The sequence below is a fragment of the Porites lutea genome, chromosome 13, assembly GCF_958299795.1.
Source record: "Porites lutea chromosome 13, jaPorLute2.1, whole genome shotgun sequence".
NCBI classification, from domain to species: domain Eukaryota; kingdom Metazoa; phylum Cnidaria; class Anthozoa; order Scleractinia; family Poritidae; genus Porites; species Porites lutea.
The window spans coordinates 11100713-11118957 of NC_133213.1; the positions used below are offsets into that span (position 1 = coordinate 11100713).

Consider the following 18245-nt stretch of genomic DNA (forward strand, 5'->3'; position numbering starts at 1 on the left):
TGCGACTTTAAAAATTACTATCCTTTCATAAACTTGAAACCTGAAAAAGTCACCCCCTTTCGTGCTAAGCTTCACCGTATAGTCAGCAGCCGATTGGTTTGCTCCTGGTAGAGTCCATGATAATGAGTTGAGGACCTGTTGTGTCTTTCAACTTCCTCTATCTTGTTTCGTGGGCAGATTCGTACCGAGTCTCAGTTCGTAGTTTGAAATAGCCTGCGTGGTTCATCATTTTTCTTCGCCTTCTGCCTCCCCCTCCCCTTCTTGCAGACGCCCCAGTCAAAAGCTTTATTTTAACACCAGACGGTTAGCAGTTACCTCTGACGTTCAGCGCAGTTAATCTCTTTATTTTAACTCTTGGCTTAACGAAAGCAGTTTCGTCTGACTTTGGGTTTTAATTGCAACGGTCGCCTCATATTGTAGAAGTTTGCCCCCGCAACAAAATCAGAAAACTCAGAAAATACGTTCTACGATCAGTTTTATTGCTGCACTCTTACAATGTATAAAAATCATTTAATCTTAACTTTTGCTATCTTACTAAAAAATAAAAAAATTATGGGAATAATGCAATTCTCGGTTTTCACATGACATCACCAAAATTCTCGAAATAGCTGTATACAAATATTCGGTTCAAAAGGGCTCTTCGTTTTGCGATATAGGGACGCTTGAATTTACAACTTTATGAGTTCCTCAAGCGATGACTTAATGTGTCTTTTGGTTTCCGGTGGTCATATTTGTACCCCTCAAAGGGACAACAACATGGCGTCTTCATACAAAGCTTTGCAAATTTGGGTAAAACATCTTTCTGAATAACTCGCACACGAAATATGGCAGAGACCTGATTTTTGGCTAGGTCTATTGTAAATTGATCTTCTTCTATTTCCTAGATTCTGGACTTTCTGTATTGAATGGTTTCGTTTTTATTTTTAATGGCGTGACAGTGAAAACGAAGAATTGATAGACGAAACGAGCACAGTTCACACGTCAAACTTGAGCCAAGTGAGAAAGATTGTATAGCAAAATTCCCTTTGATCCTTTACATTTTTTAAAACCCTTAGAAAAAGCAGCAATTGCATCTCTTCAGTCACACAAAGAGAGCGTAGACATCAGCGCACACTTTTCCTCCGTTATCTCCGTTTATGTTGACCAAGTCTTCACCGTACCACACGCGTAATTCTTGGTTAGGATGGACCCATTTGGGAGACGTAAAGAAGTGCAGAACAAGCTCTGGTGAGAGGGAGTTATATCCGGGAACCCTGTACCACTTTAAGTTGCTGATCTTCTGGAACTGAATTGGTGGGAGTAGAATGTGGTTGCTTTTGTCTGTGATGACAACATTGACTTGAGTGTTTATCCCGTTCCACTGATTGTCACCACAGCCCCAGTAGGACCAGTAAGTTGGACCAGCAGCGTGACAAGACACGTATCCGTACAGATGAACCAGCTTTATGGCCGCTAACCTTCCCCCGGGAACGTAAAATCTTCCGAACTGGCTGCCTTTTGCTTCAAAACATGCTGGCCATTTATTTACTTTGCGCCAGCCAGCTGAAAGAACAATTGATTTTTAATTTGAAATTAAATTTGATTATCCTCTTGGAATTTTTTTAGACTTCTCGATGAAATACACACAACAGTCTCTATATTTGTTAAAAACGCTTAGAACCCCCGCTTTAAGCAGAAGGTCAAGTAATCAAAGTATACCTTTCACACCCCCTAGGTCAATAATTGAAACATTTTTGTACATACTGTATAGGATATACAAACAAGGAAGTTGTGTATCATTCACTGCCTTACCCGAGATAAATTGAAGTAGAGAAAGCGGGCTGTAACTTTGGAGGGATGCAGGAAGGTACAAGCGCAGCATTGCGAGTTTTCTAGCTGCTTTAATATGTAAGGCTTGAGTTTATGATAATTATAAGGAAAAGCAATTTCTAAAGAATCTAGATATTAAATTCCCATAACGGAAGCTTTAGGAAAACAACTGAGAATAAAAATCAGCGATATTGTAATGTGTAATGGCGTTTTAATGTCTTCATGTCATTATTGACTTCAAATTCAAAAAGAGTTGCACTTGTAAAATGAACCTAGTAAATTAAGATGCAAAATGCCACTTATATACTTATATAAACAATAAAGTGAAATATAACAGAAATGCTCATTAAAATCATTTTAAAACATCATTATCAAGTCAAAACCTATAACTGAAGTGTCAAGAAAATAAAAAATGTTCGTTTAAGGCAAAGAGCTTCAAACCGATGGAATCGGCTTGGGTTGGGTATTTTTAAGCGTAGATTGCGTAGTTAATAAGAAAGCTCGTTCAAACCTTCCTTGGGACTTTACGAAGAATGTGAAAAGACTTTCTTTGGAGTTTCGTACCTTATTAGTACCAAAGTTTGCGATTTTGGCGAGAGTATTTCAGGGGGCTATATTTTCGGGCCTTCAACAGGCAAATTTGAAAAAAAAGCGCTGAGATGATTAAATTTCGCGATTTAAGAGTTCTCAACTTCATTTTATTTTTCAAATTGTCTGACTTTTTTACAATTTCTAGATATATTGGAACAACCAACGTGTGAAATCTTTGCAAATTAACGTTCTTTCACATTCAACCGAAGATAGAAAATGTAACCTACCAGTAAAACCAGTTAGCAATTTGTCTCCCCCTTTGTCGATACCTGTTGTTGCTATGTTAATGTATATATTTTTTTTCTGTAATTTGAATATTCGTCATGGGTATTAAATACGGTAAGCGTGTTGAAATTTCGTGAGAATTTTTGGTCTTTCATTTCGCCATTTCTTTCCTCAACCGTGAGAAACGCAAAAATACGTTTAGTTTGAAAGACCCACGAAATTAAGTACCAATAAGTTAGTTAAATTCAGTTACGATACACTGTAATCATATATCTCAGAGAAAAGCTAGAGATCTGATTTATAGTCTGAGAAAACCGAGGACTTGTCAAAAACTCGAGTCGTGGGCCGGACTATGTGAAAGCCGAGCGCGACGGCCGAAGGAGTTGTACAAAAAAATGAGAGCCAAGCGAGGGAATGACGAACTAGAAAGAAGATCACCGAATCGATCAAAGGACTTTGAGTGCGGTGATCAATCAACAAACCTGAGGCGATTTCTCTCTTCAGCCTGTTCAGCGAATCAGAACGGTCATTTACCGTGGGATCATTCTGCTTTGACGCCAGCACTTGGGTGTCTTCTTGCCGGGGAATACTCTCCGCCAACAGAGACAACGCGCCGAGAGAAAAAACGAAAGCAAAAACCCAAATCAACTTCATTGCTGGGTAGACAACTTGAAAAACGTACTCGGTCTAAAGTGTGCTGTTTGGTTGTGTGGCTAATTTAACTTCCTTGCACATTTTTTTTACCCCGGCCCTCCTGTTCGTGTTAAAACAAGATCGGCTCACAGTACATTGGCTTTGGCTGTAGATCGTTCATCGTAGCCGTGATTGGTTCCGGAGCACTGAGCGATTATATTAAACATTTGTTTACTGGGGTGTCCTATCTGAGCGGCTGTCGATAAATCCTGGAACATGAGGTTCTTTCTCATCCTATTTGTTATTATTTTACTCATCTAAAATTATTTTTTAACCGCGGCGACAGCTGTACAGAATGATGAACTTGGTAAAACAGATTTATCGCAAAACAAACAAAAAACTCTGAGCCTAAACAAGGTTGAGAAATATTATTTAAAAAGACATGGAGAGAAAAATTAAATTCAAATTCTTCCTCTGGCTAAATATTTATGAATACTGTATTGGGAGTTAATTCATCAAGAGACTAAACAAAATTTTACATATTCTTTTCAACAAGGATGAATATATTTACAGAAAGGGTAATTTTCTTTTACCTAACACGGCCAATTCAGTGCCGAACATTAATGATGGAAACAAGTTTGCTATATGCAAAAAAAAGGAGAATATTCATAAAACCACGTAATCCATGAACCAAACAAAATGGGAAGACGAAGGACCGCCTGATCGCTGGTTCCTCCGCGGTACAACAGGGATGTTGGCACACTATCGTCATCACGTCGTTAAGCGCTGGAATTGTACAATTATATAGTGGACTTGTTAACAGGCGGATCCTGCATTAGAGCGATTTTACTTGACACCGTAAAACAGATACTAGCCACTAATAAGTGCAAAATAGCAACAGGTAAACAAAAGAAGACAATGAAACTAATGCGTAATAGTGCCTAGTATTTTACTACCTATTTCACTTGTTAAGTAAAACAGTCTAGAAGACAACACTGGCCGTGTACGAGCATCTGCCAGTAAAGGCTTGATGCTTAAGGAAAGAATATTCTTTCAAACTGTCACTTCTTTCAACTAAAAAGGCCCCACCTCAATAGTTATTGAAACTAAAGTAATATAGAGAGTGGATTATTTGCAGCACACTCAAAGCATACGCGTATAAAAAACATTCGACAACTCAGCGACCCGTGTAATATACGTGCGCAGTTATCATGATACGCTGACGCAATACAAGAAATTGCTTAATTCTGAAAAGAATGATTATTTCAATGGCAAAATTTCTGATCTAGAAAAAACTGCGGACAACTCAAATGCGAGAACTTTCTGGAAATGTCTCAAAGTGATGGATGGCACTAAGAAAGGATGTCCCATCAATCTCGGAGGAAAATTGGCCGCAATAGTTTCCAAACTCTTCATGAGCCTCTTAAGAGCGACGGTCAGGAAATAGCAAGAGTTGAAAAATCGATTTACTTCATTTTTAGCTTTTAGGTAGATAAGTAATCTGATGTAATCTGATGTAAGTTGTTCTCGCAAAAAGCCTTTTATTTCCGAGAAAAGTAAGAATATCAGTTTTCGTGATGGTCGGAGTCTCAAAATGGCCGTATTTTCAACCCAAAATTTGCTAACATCAACTCTCCCCGCGTTCGCAAATAAAGCCGCAAGGAGAAATTTGGACACTTTCCATCAACAGAACAACTCTTCTTCTTTCACTAGAAGATACTTTCAAAGCAATATCGAGTTTCGTTGAAATAACACAATTCAAAAACGAAGAATAGGTTTTTACGGTGACAAAAACTTTAATTTAGTAGTTGTTGTCTGTGGTATAGCTCCAAATTTTCCCGGTCCTCGTTCAATTCACACATTCAGACATTCATCTAAACCATACCTGAGAACTGGCTTGCTTTCCTTTAGGCAGCCTCCAAACTATTAAGCATCGAAGTCCGTAAAAATAGTGAAGCGTGACCAAAATAACTTATTTAACGGCTCCAAGTTTCCTCGATCGTAAAGTAACAATGCGAAATATCTTCCTGTTTCGTCATCCTTAGCGAATTACCATTGTCAAAGTCCTTATTTTTCGATAAAACGTGAGAACTAGAAAAAGCGCGTTTGATTTTTTCTTCTTCAAATAATGTCGCGATCGAATATGTTACTCTTTCAAGAATTGCGTTGCGTTATTACCGTCCTTCCGTGACTGTCATTTTGACGGCTCTGCCTCCTCAAAAGTACGTTTGTCACGTGCAGTCACGAAACAGATTGTCACGCAGGGTCGCCGGCTGGTAGAGTTCAGTGTCTCAAAATGGCTAAAATTCACCCAGTTTCACCTTTTTACCCCACTCTTTGATTGAAAAAAAAGGAATTTTGCAATGGGAAAACCTATAAGAAGTACAAAAAACGAGCCCTGAGGTTGTAAATATCTACTTTTGTGCGTTTCGAATTTGCAAATGTTTGCACAATAGACCTTGTCACGGTTTTCGACGCCATCTTGACGAGTAGGCAAACGCGTGAGAAATTACAGTGTTTGTGTGAGAATTTATAAAATAGCTAAGATAGTACGCGCGCTCTGATTGGCCGAGAGGAGTGTTTGCATGAGAGTATGTAAACATGGTTGTGGCGTCAAGTTGTTTGGCTTTTCGCGCGCTAATCACTTAAGCACGAATTTGAAAACGTTTTCGAGTTCAAAACTCGACAAGTTTACTTTATTTACCAGTTCCTTCGTCGGCTGAAACATGGAAAATCGTTACAAAGAAGGTGAGTCAATTTTTCTTCGCTTAAGCTGACATTTTAAGCGAGAAAAATCCGTATTTTGCAAAGCATCTTTTTGCAAAACAAGAACTGATTACGCGTACAAGACTTCGTGGACAAGATTTTGCGACTGGTAAGAATTTCTCTTTTAATCAGTGCCATACAAAGAGTTTTGCGTTTTTTTCTCGGGAAAGTTATTTTATAAAAGCAATAGAAAACTTTTTTCCTGTGTTTGCATAGCCTGATATAAACACTCGAGGCGTTGGGAGAATTCTCGACAGTTATGCAAACCCTTCGACTTCGTCTCGGGTTTGCATAACTGTCTCGAATTCTCCCAACCCCTCTCGTGTTTATATCAGGCTATGCAAACACGAAAAACGTTTTCTATTGCATAAATAATGTCGAATAACGTCCGTAGGACGGCTGTTCTGAAAAAAATATATGAATTGTTCGCTAAAGCTTCACTCCTAAGGATTCTACTGCAAAAAATTGAAGGCGTTAGATGAGCTAGAAGACCTAGAACCAGTTTTTAAAATCTTATATACATTTGTCTGTAAGAAAGTCCCGGGGAAAATTACGGACAAATATATGGAAAATCTAAAGCAAGCCTCTGGAGGACTTTAAGCACAGGCTGTTCTGAAAATCTTCTAGCACAATCCTTTATTTTGTAGCTTTAGTTTACATTAATGCATCAGTCAATTCCAGCTGCGCCCAGCCCATCCCCCCCCTCCCGGGCTACTGCGGGGCATTTGACCACCCTGACAGTCCCGGGGGTGGGGCATTTGCAAATTTTGTGCTGCCCGGGGGCCGGATATTTGCCAACCCCTGGGCCATTCTTGGGCTTTTGACACGCACGCGGTTTGCTATAGGCATATAACTACACAGAGGATTTTACTGGGAAAGAAAGCAGATTGGCTCATCTGTCAAGGACGGGAAAAAATTAAGAGGTTTTTAAAGGCATGTTCTTGATTTTATGCATGGGTTTCTTCATTGCTTATGAAGCCAGAATTACAGACAGTGAAATCGGGAGCTATAGACGTGAATCATTGTTTTTTGGTTATTGAATCAAATTTCTGTTGATATTATTTGAAAAAAATCCTTTCATATTCGTAAAACTACTCATAACATATAACTTTACAGCGCTCTATTAATTTTTAATGTCAATAATTTTACATCAATACTAAAATATAAACTGGTGCTTGTCGTCGTGGCTTGAGGTCTTAATTATAATCCTAGCGAAAGAAAGACGTTAATTGAAACAAAAAATTGCACATTAAAATTCTTAAAACGGCACTATTCGACTGTGCGATCAATGAGAAATGTTGCAGTGTTGACGGAGGACGAGGCATTTGCCCTCCTTTTTCGTCCCCGCCCCTGAGGATTTGACAGTTCAAGAGTCCCCAACCCCAGGAATTTCCCATCCAAGGCATAAAAATTGCTAATGTCCGGGGGTCAGCCCGGGGGTGTAGTGGGGCTTGGCGCAGCTGGAATTGACTGATGCATAAGTCATATTTTTTTCAGAACAGCCATTTTACGGAAATTATTCGGCATTAGATTCTCATACAAACACTGTAATTTCTCACATGTTTGCCTACTCGTCAAGATGGCGTCGAAAACCGTGACAAGGTCTATTACCGTCGGCCTACCATGAAAATTCCTGAACTTCGATGGTGTCTTACAGAGATTACATTCAATAACCCAAGCCAATTCCTAGGTATGTTTTAAATGAATGTCTAAATGTGTGATTTAAATAGCATGACGAGAATTTGGAGTTAGAGCGGAGCTCTCGCGCGCTTCGTGCGCGCGCAGCGGAGCACCATGGGTAAGAAAACTTAGTAAACTATCTATCCGAGAAAACTTGGTTATGACGTAGGGTACGAACGCCGACCGTCCGTACACCCACTACATGTAAGCCGTTGTCAAATGTCCCATTAGATCTTGCTCAATTATTGACACTAACCTGTCAGTTACGTAAACCATCTGTATGAGGATGAATTGACAGCTGTCAAAATCAGACATCCGCTGACAATTGTCACATGACCATCACGCGGGCTCAGATGAAAAACTAGTCGTTTTGCCCCTACGTATAAGCTGATATAATATAACACACTTACCAAAATATTAATGAAACTACACTTTCCCAGGGCTGGGCTGTCAGTAGTTTAAAGCTATATGCGCAAGCCAGATTAAGGTTAATTGACAGCTGTCAAAATGGGACCTGTACAGACCACTATCAAAAACTAATAACTTGGACTCAGATCTGGCATTACGCCACTACAAGCCGAACTGAAATGTCTTACTCACACTCACAGTCGACGGTCCGTTTTGTTCAAATATTCGCCATTCTAATGAAGGTCAATTGAAAGCTGTCAAACTACCTGACTGTATCACGGGCTCATTTTTCTACCCATTGAGGTCACGTGTTTTTTTTTTTTTGTTTTCCAGCAATATTTTATTTGATCACAGGCTCTATCCATCCCAGAAAATTTTGCAATCACGTGACCGTGCACCGACCGCCTGACAGTCCGTACCACAGGCATACCACACTTTCTAGCTACAATAGTTTGGGAGCCTGTAGCCTGTTATTGTACATCCATGTGACCATCCATGTTATTCAGTTGACAGCTGTCAAAACAGTTTATCCGCTAACCATTACCGCCTGACCGTATCGCGCGCTCGGGAATAGACCCATTGAGTTCGAGTACTTTTTTGAAATTATCCGCTGACAAGTTATTACTTTTCAAATGATCGCAGGCTCAAGTTCAATTTTTTTTAAATGCATGTGAAATAAGTTATGTTCATGAGCTGCACCATTAAAATTTGGATTTCAAACTGACCTCGGACGCGAAAATTCATGCAGGGAAGGCAGTCGCTTTTGACTCTTCTCACCATGGTCACGCGTTGGTCATGCTCTTCTTTTCATTTTTATGCTCTGATTGGTCAAAATTTGACAGGTGAGTTCATGCGGAAAATGATGCAGCATCTGGAAACTTGTTTTCTGATAGCTGAGGCTGACAGAGTTTTGTGTCGCCAACTTGTCACGTTTTTAACTGTCTTTTTCCACTGGATGTACAAAATGAATACAGCGGCTATCAAGATTCTTCTGTAATTCATGGCTGGTTTATCTATTGGATTTATGGTTGAGGAATGCGCCGCTTGTCAAAATCCTCGGAAATCCAATTTCGTATGGCATTGTTTTCGTTTTTCACCTTACTTGATGCATAAGAGGGTTTAAAAGGCGCTAGTGATTCTGGTCTCAGACTTGATCGCCTTCCGGGAGCTGCATCTGGACTGGTAAGCCTTTTTTTTTTTTTTTTTTTTTTTTTCAGGTTTTCTAGGGTCGAGCGTAGTTTATGCGGCTAGTGTATGCACGAGACAATGATCTGACCTTCAATAGTATCAGGTTTGATATAAGCTTACAGAACTTTAAAAAGCCTTTAGACATTTGCAATCACGTGACCGTACACCGACCGCCTGACCGTCCGTACCACAGGCATACCAATGTTTAATCTCACACTTTCTAACTACAATAGTTAGGGAGCCTGCAGCCTGTTATTGTACATCCATGTGACCATCCATGTTGTGATCAGTTGACAGCTGTCAAAACAGTTTATCCGCTAACCATTACCGCCTGACCGTATCGCGCGCTCAGGAATAGACCCATTGAGTTCGAGTACTTTTTTGAAATTATCCGCTGACAAGTTATTACTTTTCAAATGATCGCAGGCTCAAGTTCAATTTTTTTAAAATGCATGTGAAATAAGTTATGTACATGAGCTGCACCATTAAAATTTGGATTTCAAACTGACCTTCGATCGTCCTGGACTGATTGAATGAGTGCAATTTGTCTTGCAAAATTGTGAAAAACTGCAGAATTATAACTTTAGATAGGGCAAAAAAAAATCTGTCCGAGGTCTGTATGATAAAGAAAAGCGCCTCACAGTACTGCTTACCTCAAACGTGATGTATAAAAAGTGTATTTAAAAGGGTGGCTTACACGCCACCAGATTTGTCACCAAGATTTACTTGTATCAAAAAGTAAACTTTTCGGACACACAAAATCCGGCCTGATTTCTTATTTTGGCCTCCCTTTTAGACAGAGGAATGCAACGTGTAAATTTTTGGCTGCCACTGAGGACTATCGTGTGTCGCATAAAATTGTATTTCGGGGCCGTCCAATTATCCAATTATCTAACGGAGTGGTCGGAGAGACTATGAATTAACCTTATAAAATGAAGGTGGTGTAGGTGGGCGACTGGGTTATTTTGTTTGGGAAGAATTTGTTTTCAAGGGCTAATCTACTGTGATTGAAGGTGCTTGCTGTTTTTGGGTGTACTTGTGAGACTATTAACTTGATTTAAAACTGATTTGTTTGACTCCTGGACTTTCAAATTATTTTTCTCTAAAATCAGTTAGCCTTTCGCTTAAAAGTCACATGAATGTGCCTTAAAGTTAACTGATCTGTGAATTACAAGTTTATTGCTTGATTTAAATTATAAATTTTTAACGGGAGCTTCGCTTTTAGCCCTGGCTAAATCTATATATCACCACATGATAAATATTGCCGTCTAAAATGAGTAACGAACTTAAGTTTTTGTTATCCTGAAAAGCTATCCCTCATTCTTGAATTTTTTTAGTACCACGAGCTTCGCTGTTGCCCTGAAAGTATCTTTTAGTGGAAGAAAAAGAATTTTTCTGTTCATGGAAAGTGTCCAAATTTCTCCACGCGGCTTCGTTTGCGAACGCAAGGAAAGTTAATGTTAGTGAATTTCAGGTTAAAAATTAGGACAGTCTGGCACTCCGACATCGAAAACCGATCGTCTAATTTTTCTCACAAATAAAAAGCTTTTGGCAGGAACAATCTACTTTAGGTTTCTTCTCTAGCTAAAAGTTATCCATGAACAAAAAATGAAAGCAACTGATTTTTCAGCTCTTGCCACGAAATTAAGATTTTGGTCGATTTTTCCTGACAGTCGCTCTTAACCCAGCCCACCGAAAAATTTACAATGAGTTGCAAGAAAATGAACGTCATGATCATAACACTCTCGTTCCGGAGATTTCTCCATTACTGAAAACGAAGTACGTAAAGCTGCAAATAAATTAAAGAGTAGTAAATCACCATTTTCGGATAAAATTAGAAATGAAATGACAAACGCTAGTCTCGATACTATGATGCCTGTATGTGACATATTATTTAATTCAATTTTTCCTCTAGGTACCATGCCTCAGACTTGGTATGGTGGTGTTATTACTCCAATCTATAAATCGGGAGGGGCGTAATGACCCGGCATATTACCGAGGTATCTGTGTCTCCAGCTGCCTGAGAAAATTGTTTAACCAACGACTCCTCGAACATGACATGTCTTTAAATACACTTCACCTTCACAGAACACGGCGTTGGATTTCTTGTACAGGTAAACACTGTCATGGGCTGCCGTCCAGTCTTCAAGCAGGCTTATCATCATCCGCCTAAGGGCAAGTCCATTTAACATCACAATTATACAGGCCTACCCCCCTACCTCGGACTATGATGATGATACAGTTGAGAACTTCTATGACCACCTGCAGGAAATCTTGGACCAGTCCCCTAAGGAAGACATCCTTCTTGTGTAAGGCGATTGGAATTCCAAGGTAGGAGAGGATGCATTCAAAACTTGGAAAGGCACTTGTGTACGCTACTGCAACCCAGAGACAAACGAGAGAGGTCTAAGGCTCCTGGAGTTTGCTCGCTACAACCATATTGTGCTGGCGAATACACTTGGCAAACATAAAGTATCCAAAAGATGGACCTGGTACAGCCCAAATGGAGAATACCATAGCCAGACTGATTATATCATGGTTAGGAGGCGTTTCATGTGGAGTGTAAACACCGCAAAGACAAGAACTTCCAAAGAGCTGACGTAGGACGCGACCATGATTTAGTGATGATGTCTTTTCGGCTGCGTTTCAAGAAGATAAAAATGCAGGGCCCCACAAGGATTAAGTTTGATCTTGAGAAGCTCAAAGACCCTCAAGTTGCAGATGCCTTCCAAGCAATGATTGGTGGTAAATTTGCACCACTTATCTTGCTCGATGCAGATGACACAGAAGTGGACACACTAGTGAACTGAATTGACTGAATCAGCTGGTGAAATCTTAGGCAAACGCAGAGCAGTCAAAAGACCGTGGGTCACAACTAGCATACTGGATCTATGCGACGAACGAAGAGCACTGAAGAAGGGGAGACACGAAGCAACAGAAGGGGCAAGAAAGTACAGGGCAATTAACCAGGAAATTAAGAAGAGCAAAAAAAAGGCAAAAGAGTCTTGGATTGATGCACAGTGTCAAGACATTGAAGATCACATCAGGAAGAACGATACCAAGAAGGCATATCAGCTAGTTAAAACTCTAACTAGCACAAAACAAGGAAAAACCATCACCATACAGGACAAAGACGGGAATTGCCTCACTGAAACCAACGACATTCTAAACGGGTGGACAGAATACTGTGCGGAACTGTACAGCCACACAGTCGTAGGTGACCCTGAGGTGTTGACTGTCCCACAAGTTACCGACACTGACAAATACCCAATCTTGCGGGAGGAGGTCGAAGCAGCTGTAAAATCGCTCAAGAAGGGAAAATCTCCAGAGATAGACAATATCCCAGGGGAGCTGGTACAGGCGGGAGGAGATGCCGTGATAAGTGCCTTGCATAAAAATTTGCAATAAGATTTGGCAGAGAGGAGAGTGGCCCATACCATGGACCCAGTCTCTTATCATCACAGTGCAAGAACTACCGTACAATCAGCCTTATACTCCACCCAAGTAAAGTCCTGCTGAAGGTGCTCTTAAATAGGCTGAAGGCTCAGGCAGAATCAATCATCGCGGGAGAACAGGCAGGTTTCCGATCAGTTCGCAGTACGGCAGAACAGATCTTCAATCTCAGGATACTGTGCCAGAGGTACCTCCAACATCAACAAGGCCTGTACCACGTATTTATTGATTTCATGAAGGCGTTTGACAGTGTATGGCATAAGGCCCTTTGGTCTACTATGAGGCCTTATAACATCAACGCCAACCTAATCCAGGTCATTGCAAACCTCTACAACAAGGCCACTAGTGTATTCTACCTTAATGGTGACATAGGAGACTGGTTCAGAACTACAGTCGGAGTCAGACAAGGGTTTCTACTCTCACCAACTCTTTTCAGCATCTTTCTGGAGAGAATTATGACTGACGCTTTAGAAGATCAACAAGGAACAGTTAGCATTGGAGGGAGAACAATTACCAACTTAGGTTTTGCTGATGACATTGACGGCCTGGCAGGAAAGGAGGAGGAGCTAGCCTACCTGGTGGATCGCCTGAATAAGACCTCTGCAGCCTTTGGCATGGAAATCAGTGCGAATAGAAGACCAAACTGATGACCAATAACGCGAATGTTATCAGCACTGACATCAGAATCAACGGTGAAAAATTGGACAAGTTTAATAGCTTCAAGTATCTGGGCGCAGTCGTCACAGATCAGGGTTCCAGGCCCGAAGTACTGTCCAGAACTGCACAGACAACAGCAGCACTAGCGAGGCTGAAGACCATCTGGAGTGATAAGCGTATCTCTCTAAGCTCAAAGATCAGACTAATGCGCTCCCTAGTTATCTCTGTACTAATGTATGCCTGCGAAACCTGGACATTGGCAGCGGACATCCTGAAAAAATTGCAGGCCACTGAGATGAGATGCTTTCGGAAACTGCTTGGCATCTAATACAGAGATCACATCACTAACGATGCAATCAGAGACAGAATTAGGCAAGCCATTGGGCCCTATAATGATATCTTAACCACGGTAAAGAAACGCATGTTAAAGTGGTTTGGGCATGTATCAATATCATCAGGGCTTGCCAAGACGATTTTACAAGGAACAGTGCAAGGAGGGAGAAGGAGAACCGACAAAAGAAGCGTTGGGAAAACAACATCGCTGAGTGGACAGGGTTGAAGTTTTGCCATGCCGTAAGGGAAGCTGAAAACAAAATAAAATGGAGGGGGAGGGTTGCAACGTCAGGTGTAGGTGCAGGTGCACCTTCACAAATTTCAAATTGGCTTTTGCCAAATAACTGCACAGCAGAACACGTATTTGCACCCCGAACCTTGATAGCTAAGTACGTTCATAATCACAAGGAAAAGATGTATGCTTGCTTTGTGGGTTTCAAAAAAGCTTTTGACTAGATCTGGCATGTCGGGCTCCTGCATAAGTTACTGCAAATTAGTGTTAGTGGGTGTTTTCACAACTTGATTAAAAGCATTAATTTATTATTCATTCAAAATATTTCCCTGATTCAGATTGGCTAAAAGCACACGCATAGTTCCCCATAACCAGCTACTGATGATTCAAATTTGGAAGAATTTTGCGATTAATCAACCGATGACGTTAAAAGTGCAGCATTCTTGCAGGTTAATGCACCGTTAACCAAGAAGACCTGGGGACGAGGTTGAGTTGTTTTAGTTCTGAAAAAAAAAACTGTCCGACATTTCATTCGTTTCAAGAGTAAGAACTAGCCGAGATAATAGCTAAAAACATGGCAAGAACAACAAGAAGACAACTCGAAAGGCGACATCTGCTATTTGGAGAACGTTATTGCAGCTGAACAACCTTAAACGTGCGCTATCGAAGATGAACTTAACATCGATGGAAGTAAGCTTGTTTTAGCTATGTTTTTAAACTAGGAATTATTTTGAACGAATAATATAATAAAACAATTATCACATTCGGTTTTTGTATCATATGAAGAATTATCGAGATCTCGGAGGGTGCTATCCGCCGAATTCATTAATTGTTAAATATTTCAACTCTACAAGCGCAATCAAAATTTCCCAAAAGCAAACACGACCCTTCCGTTATCCAAGAGGTGTGCGGCAAGGCTGTATATTAAGTCCATTGCTTTTTAATCTTTATATAAACGACCTGCCTTCCGCATTTGAAAATACGTTATCTGATCCTTTTGCTTTGCCAAACGGTGCAAAATTAAATTTTCTTAAACAAGATTACAAAATTGCCTTCATTGATAAGCTGTCTTCCCACTGTTCTTCGTGGATGATGTAAAATCAACCTAAAGAAAACTAAGATCATGGTCTTTCAGAAACGTGCTAGGAAAAATGCTGAACTTCGCTTTCCACAGATGGTCAAATTGTTGATGTTGTACAAGAATACACTTATTTAGGAACTCGAATCTCCTCTTCAGGAAATTTCTGTGTCAGTCACCGCGCACGTGAAAATATCAAAGAAAAAGCCCTTCATGCCCTATTTAGCACGAGACGACATACGAATCTCAGCAAACTAAGAACATCTCTTGCTTGTAAAATATTTGATACGACAATCTCTTCTATTCTGACATATAATAGTGAAATTTGGGGCATGTATACCAAACCAGATTTTAAGACCTGGGACAGCTCACAAATCGAAAAGACACACCTCCAATTTTGCAAACGTTTTTTCAGAGGTAAGCAACAAGGCTTCTAATTTTGCTTGTAAAACTGAACTTGGTCGCTTACCTTTAAATATCACTATCAATCAAAAAATCCTTAAGTACATTGTATATATTAAGTCATCTTTCGTTGAGCAATCTTTTTTTAAAGCCATTTGATTTATACTGAAATGGTAAGAGTAGCTTTCGCTCTCCTTTGATGGAGATGTCAGAGTATTTCAACCTACCTGACTTCAACACTGATTTGTTCGATACCTTCACAGTAAAAAACTTCGTACGTTTAAAATAAGAATGTATACCATATTGGCAAAACACCCTTCACCACTCGCAAGACTAGAATTTTTCAGATCTTTTAAAGGCGATCATACCACTTTTAATTACTTAGCCGTAACGAGAAGAACAGCTGAGAGAAAGAAATTAGTAAAACTGCGAACAAGTAACCACAAACTAATGATAGAACTTAGTACATACAATCAAACTACCAGAGATAATAGGAATTGCCCTTTTTGTTGATCCAGTCAAATAGAAGACAAAATTGTCTTTCCTTTCAATTGTTCTAAATACTCATGGGCTTTGATTAGAAATAACTTTCACAATTAAGTTAAGATTCTGATTCCAAATATTACCAAGTTACCTGTGAACGGTTTGATCAATGAACTGATGAACACATCTAATTACCATATTAATTTACAATTCAGGAAATATATTTTATCTTGCTTTGACTTTCGCGAGGAATTATTAACAAAGTAGTATAATTGGCCAGTGATTAAATTTTAGTTCTTATTCTTAAAAATGATTATAAATAGCTTTTGCATTACTGTATGTACTTGTATGGTCCTGCAAATAAAGCTTGTTGTTGTTGTATCAGATATTTCCATCGCTTTCGTTTTGGGCTTAAGGGTGTGCCATTAAATAATCGATAAATCCTTTCAAATATGAATGACGCACAGCCAATTTTAAATTCAAAGAAACAGTGGTAAGCAACCTGATGAATTGCGAAAACAATTTGCTAGAAAATTTTTGCTAACAAGATCGATCCTGGACATAAGTGAACTGATGGAGGCTCAATATGGAAAATGGTTAGTATGATGTTATTTTGGTCTCCTGGCGGAATTGATAAAGAAGTTACCTTTATTATCGTGGATGTGAAGTATTTAATCCTAATTTGTAGTTTTTATTAATAGTTTGTAATTATATTTAGCTTAGTCAGGACTAGTTTTAATTAACAATTAATGAATGAGGCTGAGTAGCTTATGAAGAATTATGGACATCGAGGAGGGTGTTATCCGTCGAGGCCGTAGGCCGAGGCGGATAACACCCTCCGAGATCTCCATAATTCTTCATATGATACCAAAGCCGAATTCAATAATTGTTTTATTATTCATTCAAAATAATTCCTAGTTTAAAAACATGGCTAAAACATGCTTACCTCCATCGATCCATCGATGTTAAGTTCATCTTCGATAGTGCACCTTTAGGTTTGTGCAGCTCCGCAAATATTCTCCAAATAGCAGATGTCGCCCTTCGAGTTGTCTTCTTGCAGTTCTTGCCATGTTTTTAGCTATTTTTTCGCCTAGTTCTTACTCTTGAAACGAGTGAAGTGTCCGCCATATTTCAAGTTCACAAGAAAAACAACTCAACCTCGTCCCCAGGTCTTCTCGGTTAACGGTGCCTTAACCTGCGAAAACGCTGCATTTTTGACGTCATTTCCTCGTTAAACACAAAACTCTTCCACATTTGGTCATTAGTAACTGGTTATGGTGAATTAAAGGGTGCTTTTAGCCAATCAGAATCGGGAAAATATTTTGAATGAATAATAAGTATTTTTAACAAATTTTTATATTTCTTTTTTATATAGGGTCTTTAAGGATATCAGTTTTTGTAACCGTAGGAGTTACCCTAGCTAAATAAAAGTATCTTCTTCTTCTTCTTCTTCTTCTTCTTCTTCTTCTTCTTCTTCTTCTTCTTCTCTCGCATTTCTGACTAAACAATGCATGTCCAACGTTGCCTTGCACATCACCAATGAGTGACCGAAATAGATGGTAGCCAAATACGGAGTACTAGGGCACTCTATACTAATTTCATTGTCAGTTTCTTTTGTTGACTTGTATCTATTTGGCACCTTATTGTGTTACATACTGTTTCACGGGTTGAGGAAGAGTAAAGTCGCTCTATACCCTTAGTCGCAAAATTCAGGAACGCATTAACCTAAGCCAAATTTTTCGTGTTTTGCGCAGTGCGTGGAGTTCTCGATACGATAAACAAGCTAAAAAAAATTAAAAACACGACTGTGAGCCCAATTTGTCATCCGTGTTATCAATAGCTAATTAAATGGTAAACTAATAAAATTAGGGGAAAATTTCACTTGTGTTTTGTCCAAATTCTGATAATTTCCCTCGCCTAATTAGCGGATTAGACATCGAAAATATTGATATTATCGGAGTCCGGCTTTGGGTGAGTTCTGTTTGCTGGTATACCAAATAATTACAAATCTACTTTGGAATGAATTTGGCCACCGAATGGCCGTTTATTTGATCCAAGCATGTGTAAAGCTATGAAAATACAGACCGACAAGAAGATTATCCCAGCAAAGGTGAGGGTACACCTGCCATCCGGAAGAGTAAAGTGCACCAAAACGGAAGGATGAGGAGGGAAAAATGTTTTCTAACTTTATTGTCGCAGTGAACAGAGAGGCTAAATGCCTTGCTTTCGCCAACGTTGATTAGACACATTAAGCATAAACTTTTTTTTTCTTTTAAAAACAAATTCACTTATTTCAATAGACACACC

At 39.5% G+C, this 18245-nt stretch overlaps 1 protein-coding gene across 1 annotated transcript; it reads right to left on the reverse strand.

Annotated features, from left to right (window-relative positions):
• Window positions 1-602: 602 nt before the first annotated feature.
• LOC140922364 (uncharacterized) lies at window positions 603-3322 on the reverse strand. The gene is made up of 2 exons (XM_073372353.1): window positions 3015-3322; window positions 603-1542 (listed from the first exon to the last, which is right to left on the reverse strand). Exons 1-2 carry the CDS (start codon window positions 3277-3279, stop codon window positions 1082-1084), a joined length of 726 nt encoding a protein of 241 aa, XP_073228454.1. The 5' UTR covers window positions 3280-3322; the 3' UTR covers window positions 603-1081.
• Window positions 3323-18245: the final 14923 nt, after the last annotated feature.

Bases quoted from the DNA above. Each gene is read 5' to 3' on its own strand.
- LOC140922364 (XM_073372353.1), bottom strand. From the start codon at position 3,279: ATGAAGTTGATTTGGGTTTTTGCTTTCGTTTTTTCTCTCGGCGCGTTG. The intron at 1,543-3,014 runs GTACAACTCCTT...TTGTTCTTTCAG, and splicing joins CGCTTGGCTCTCATTTTTTT to CTGGCTGGCGCAAAGTAAAT.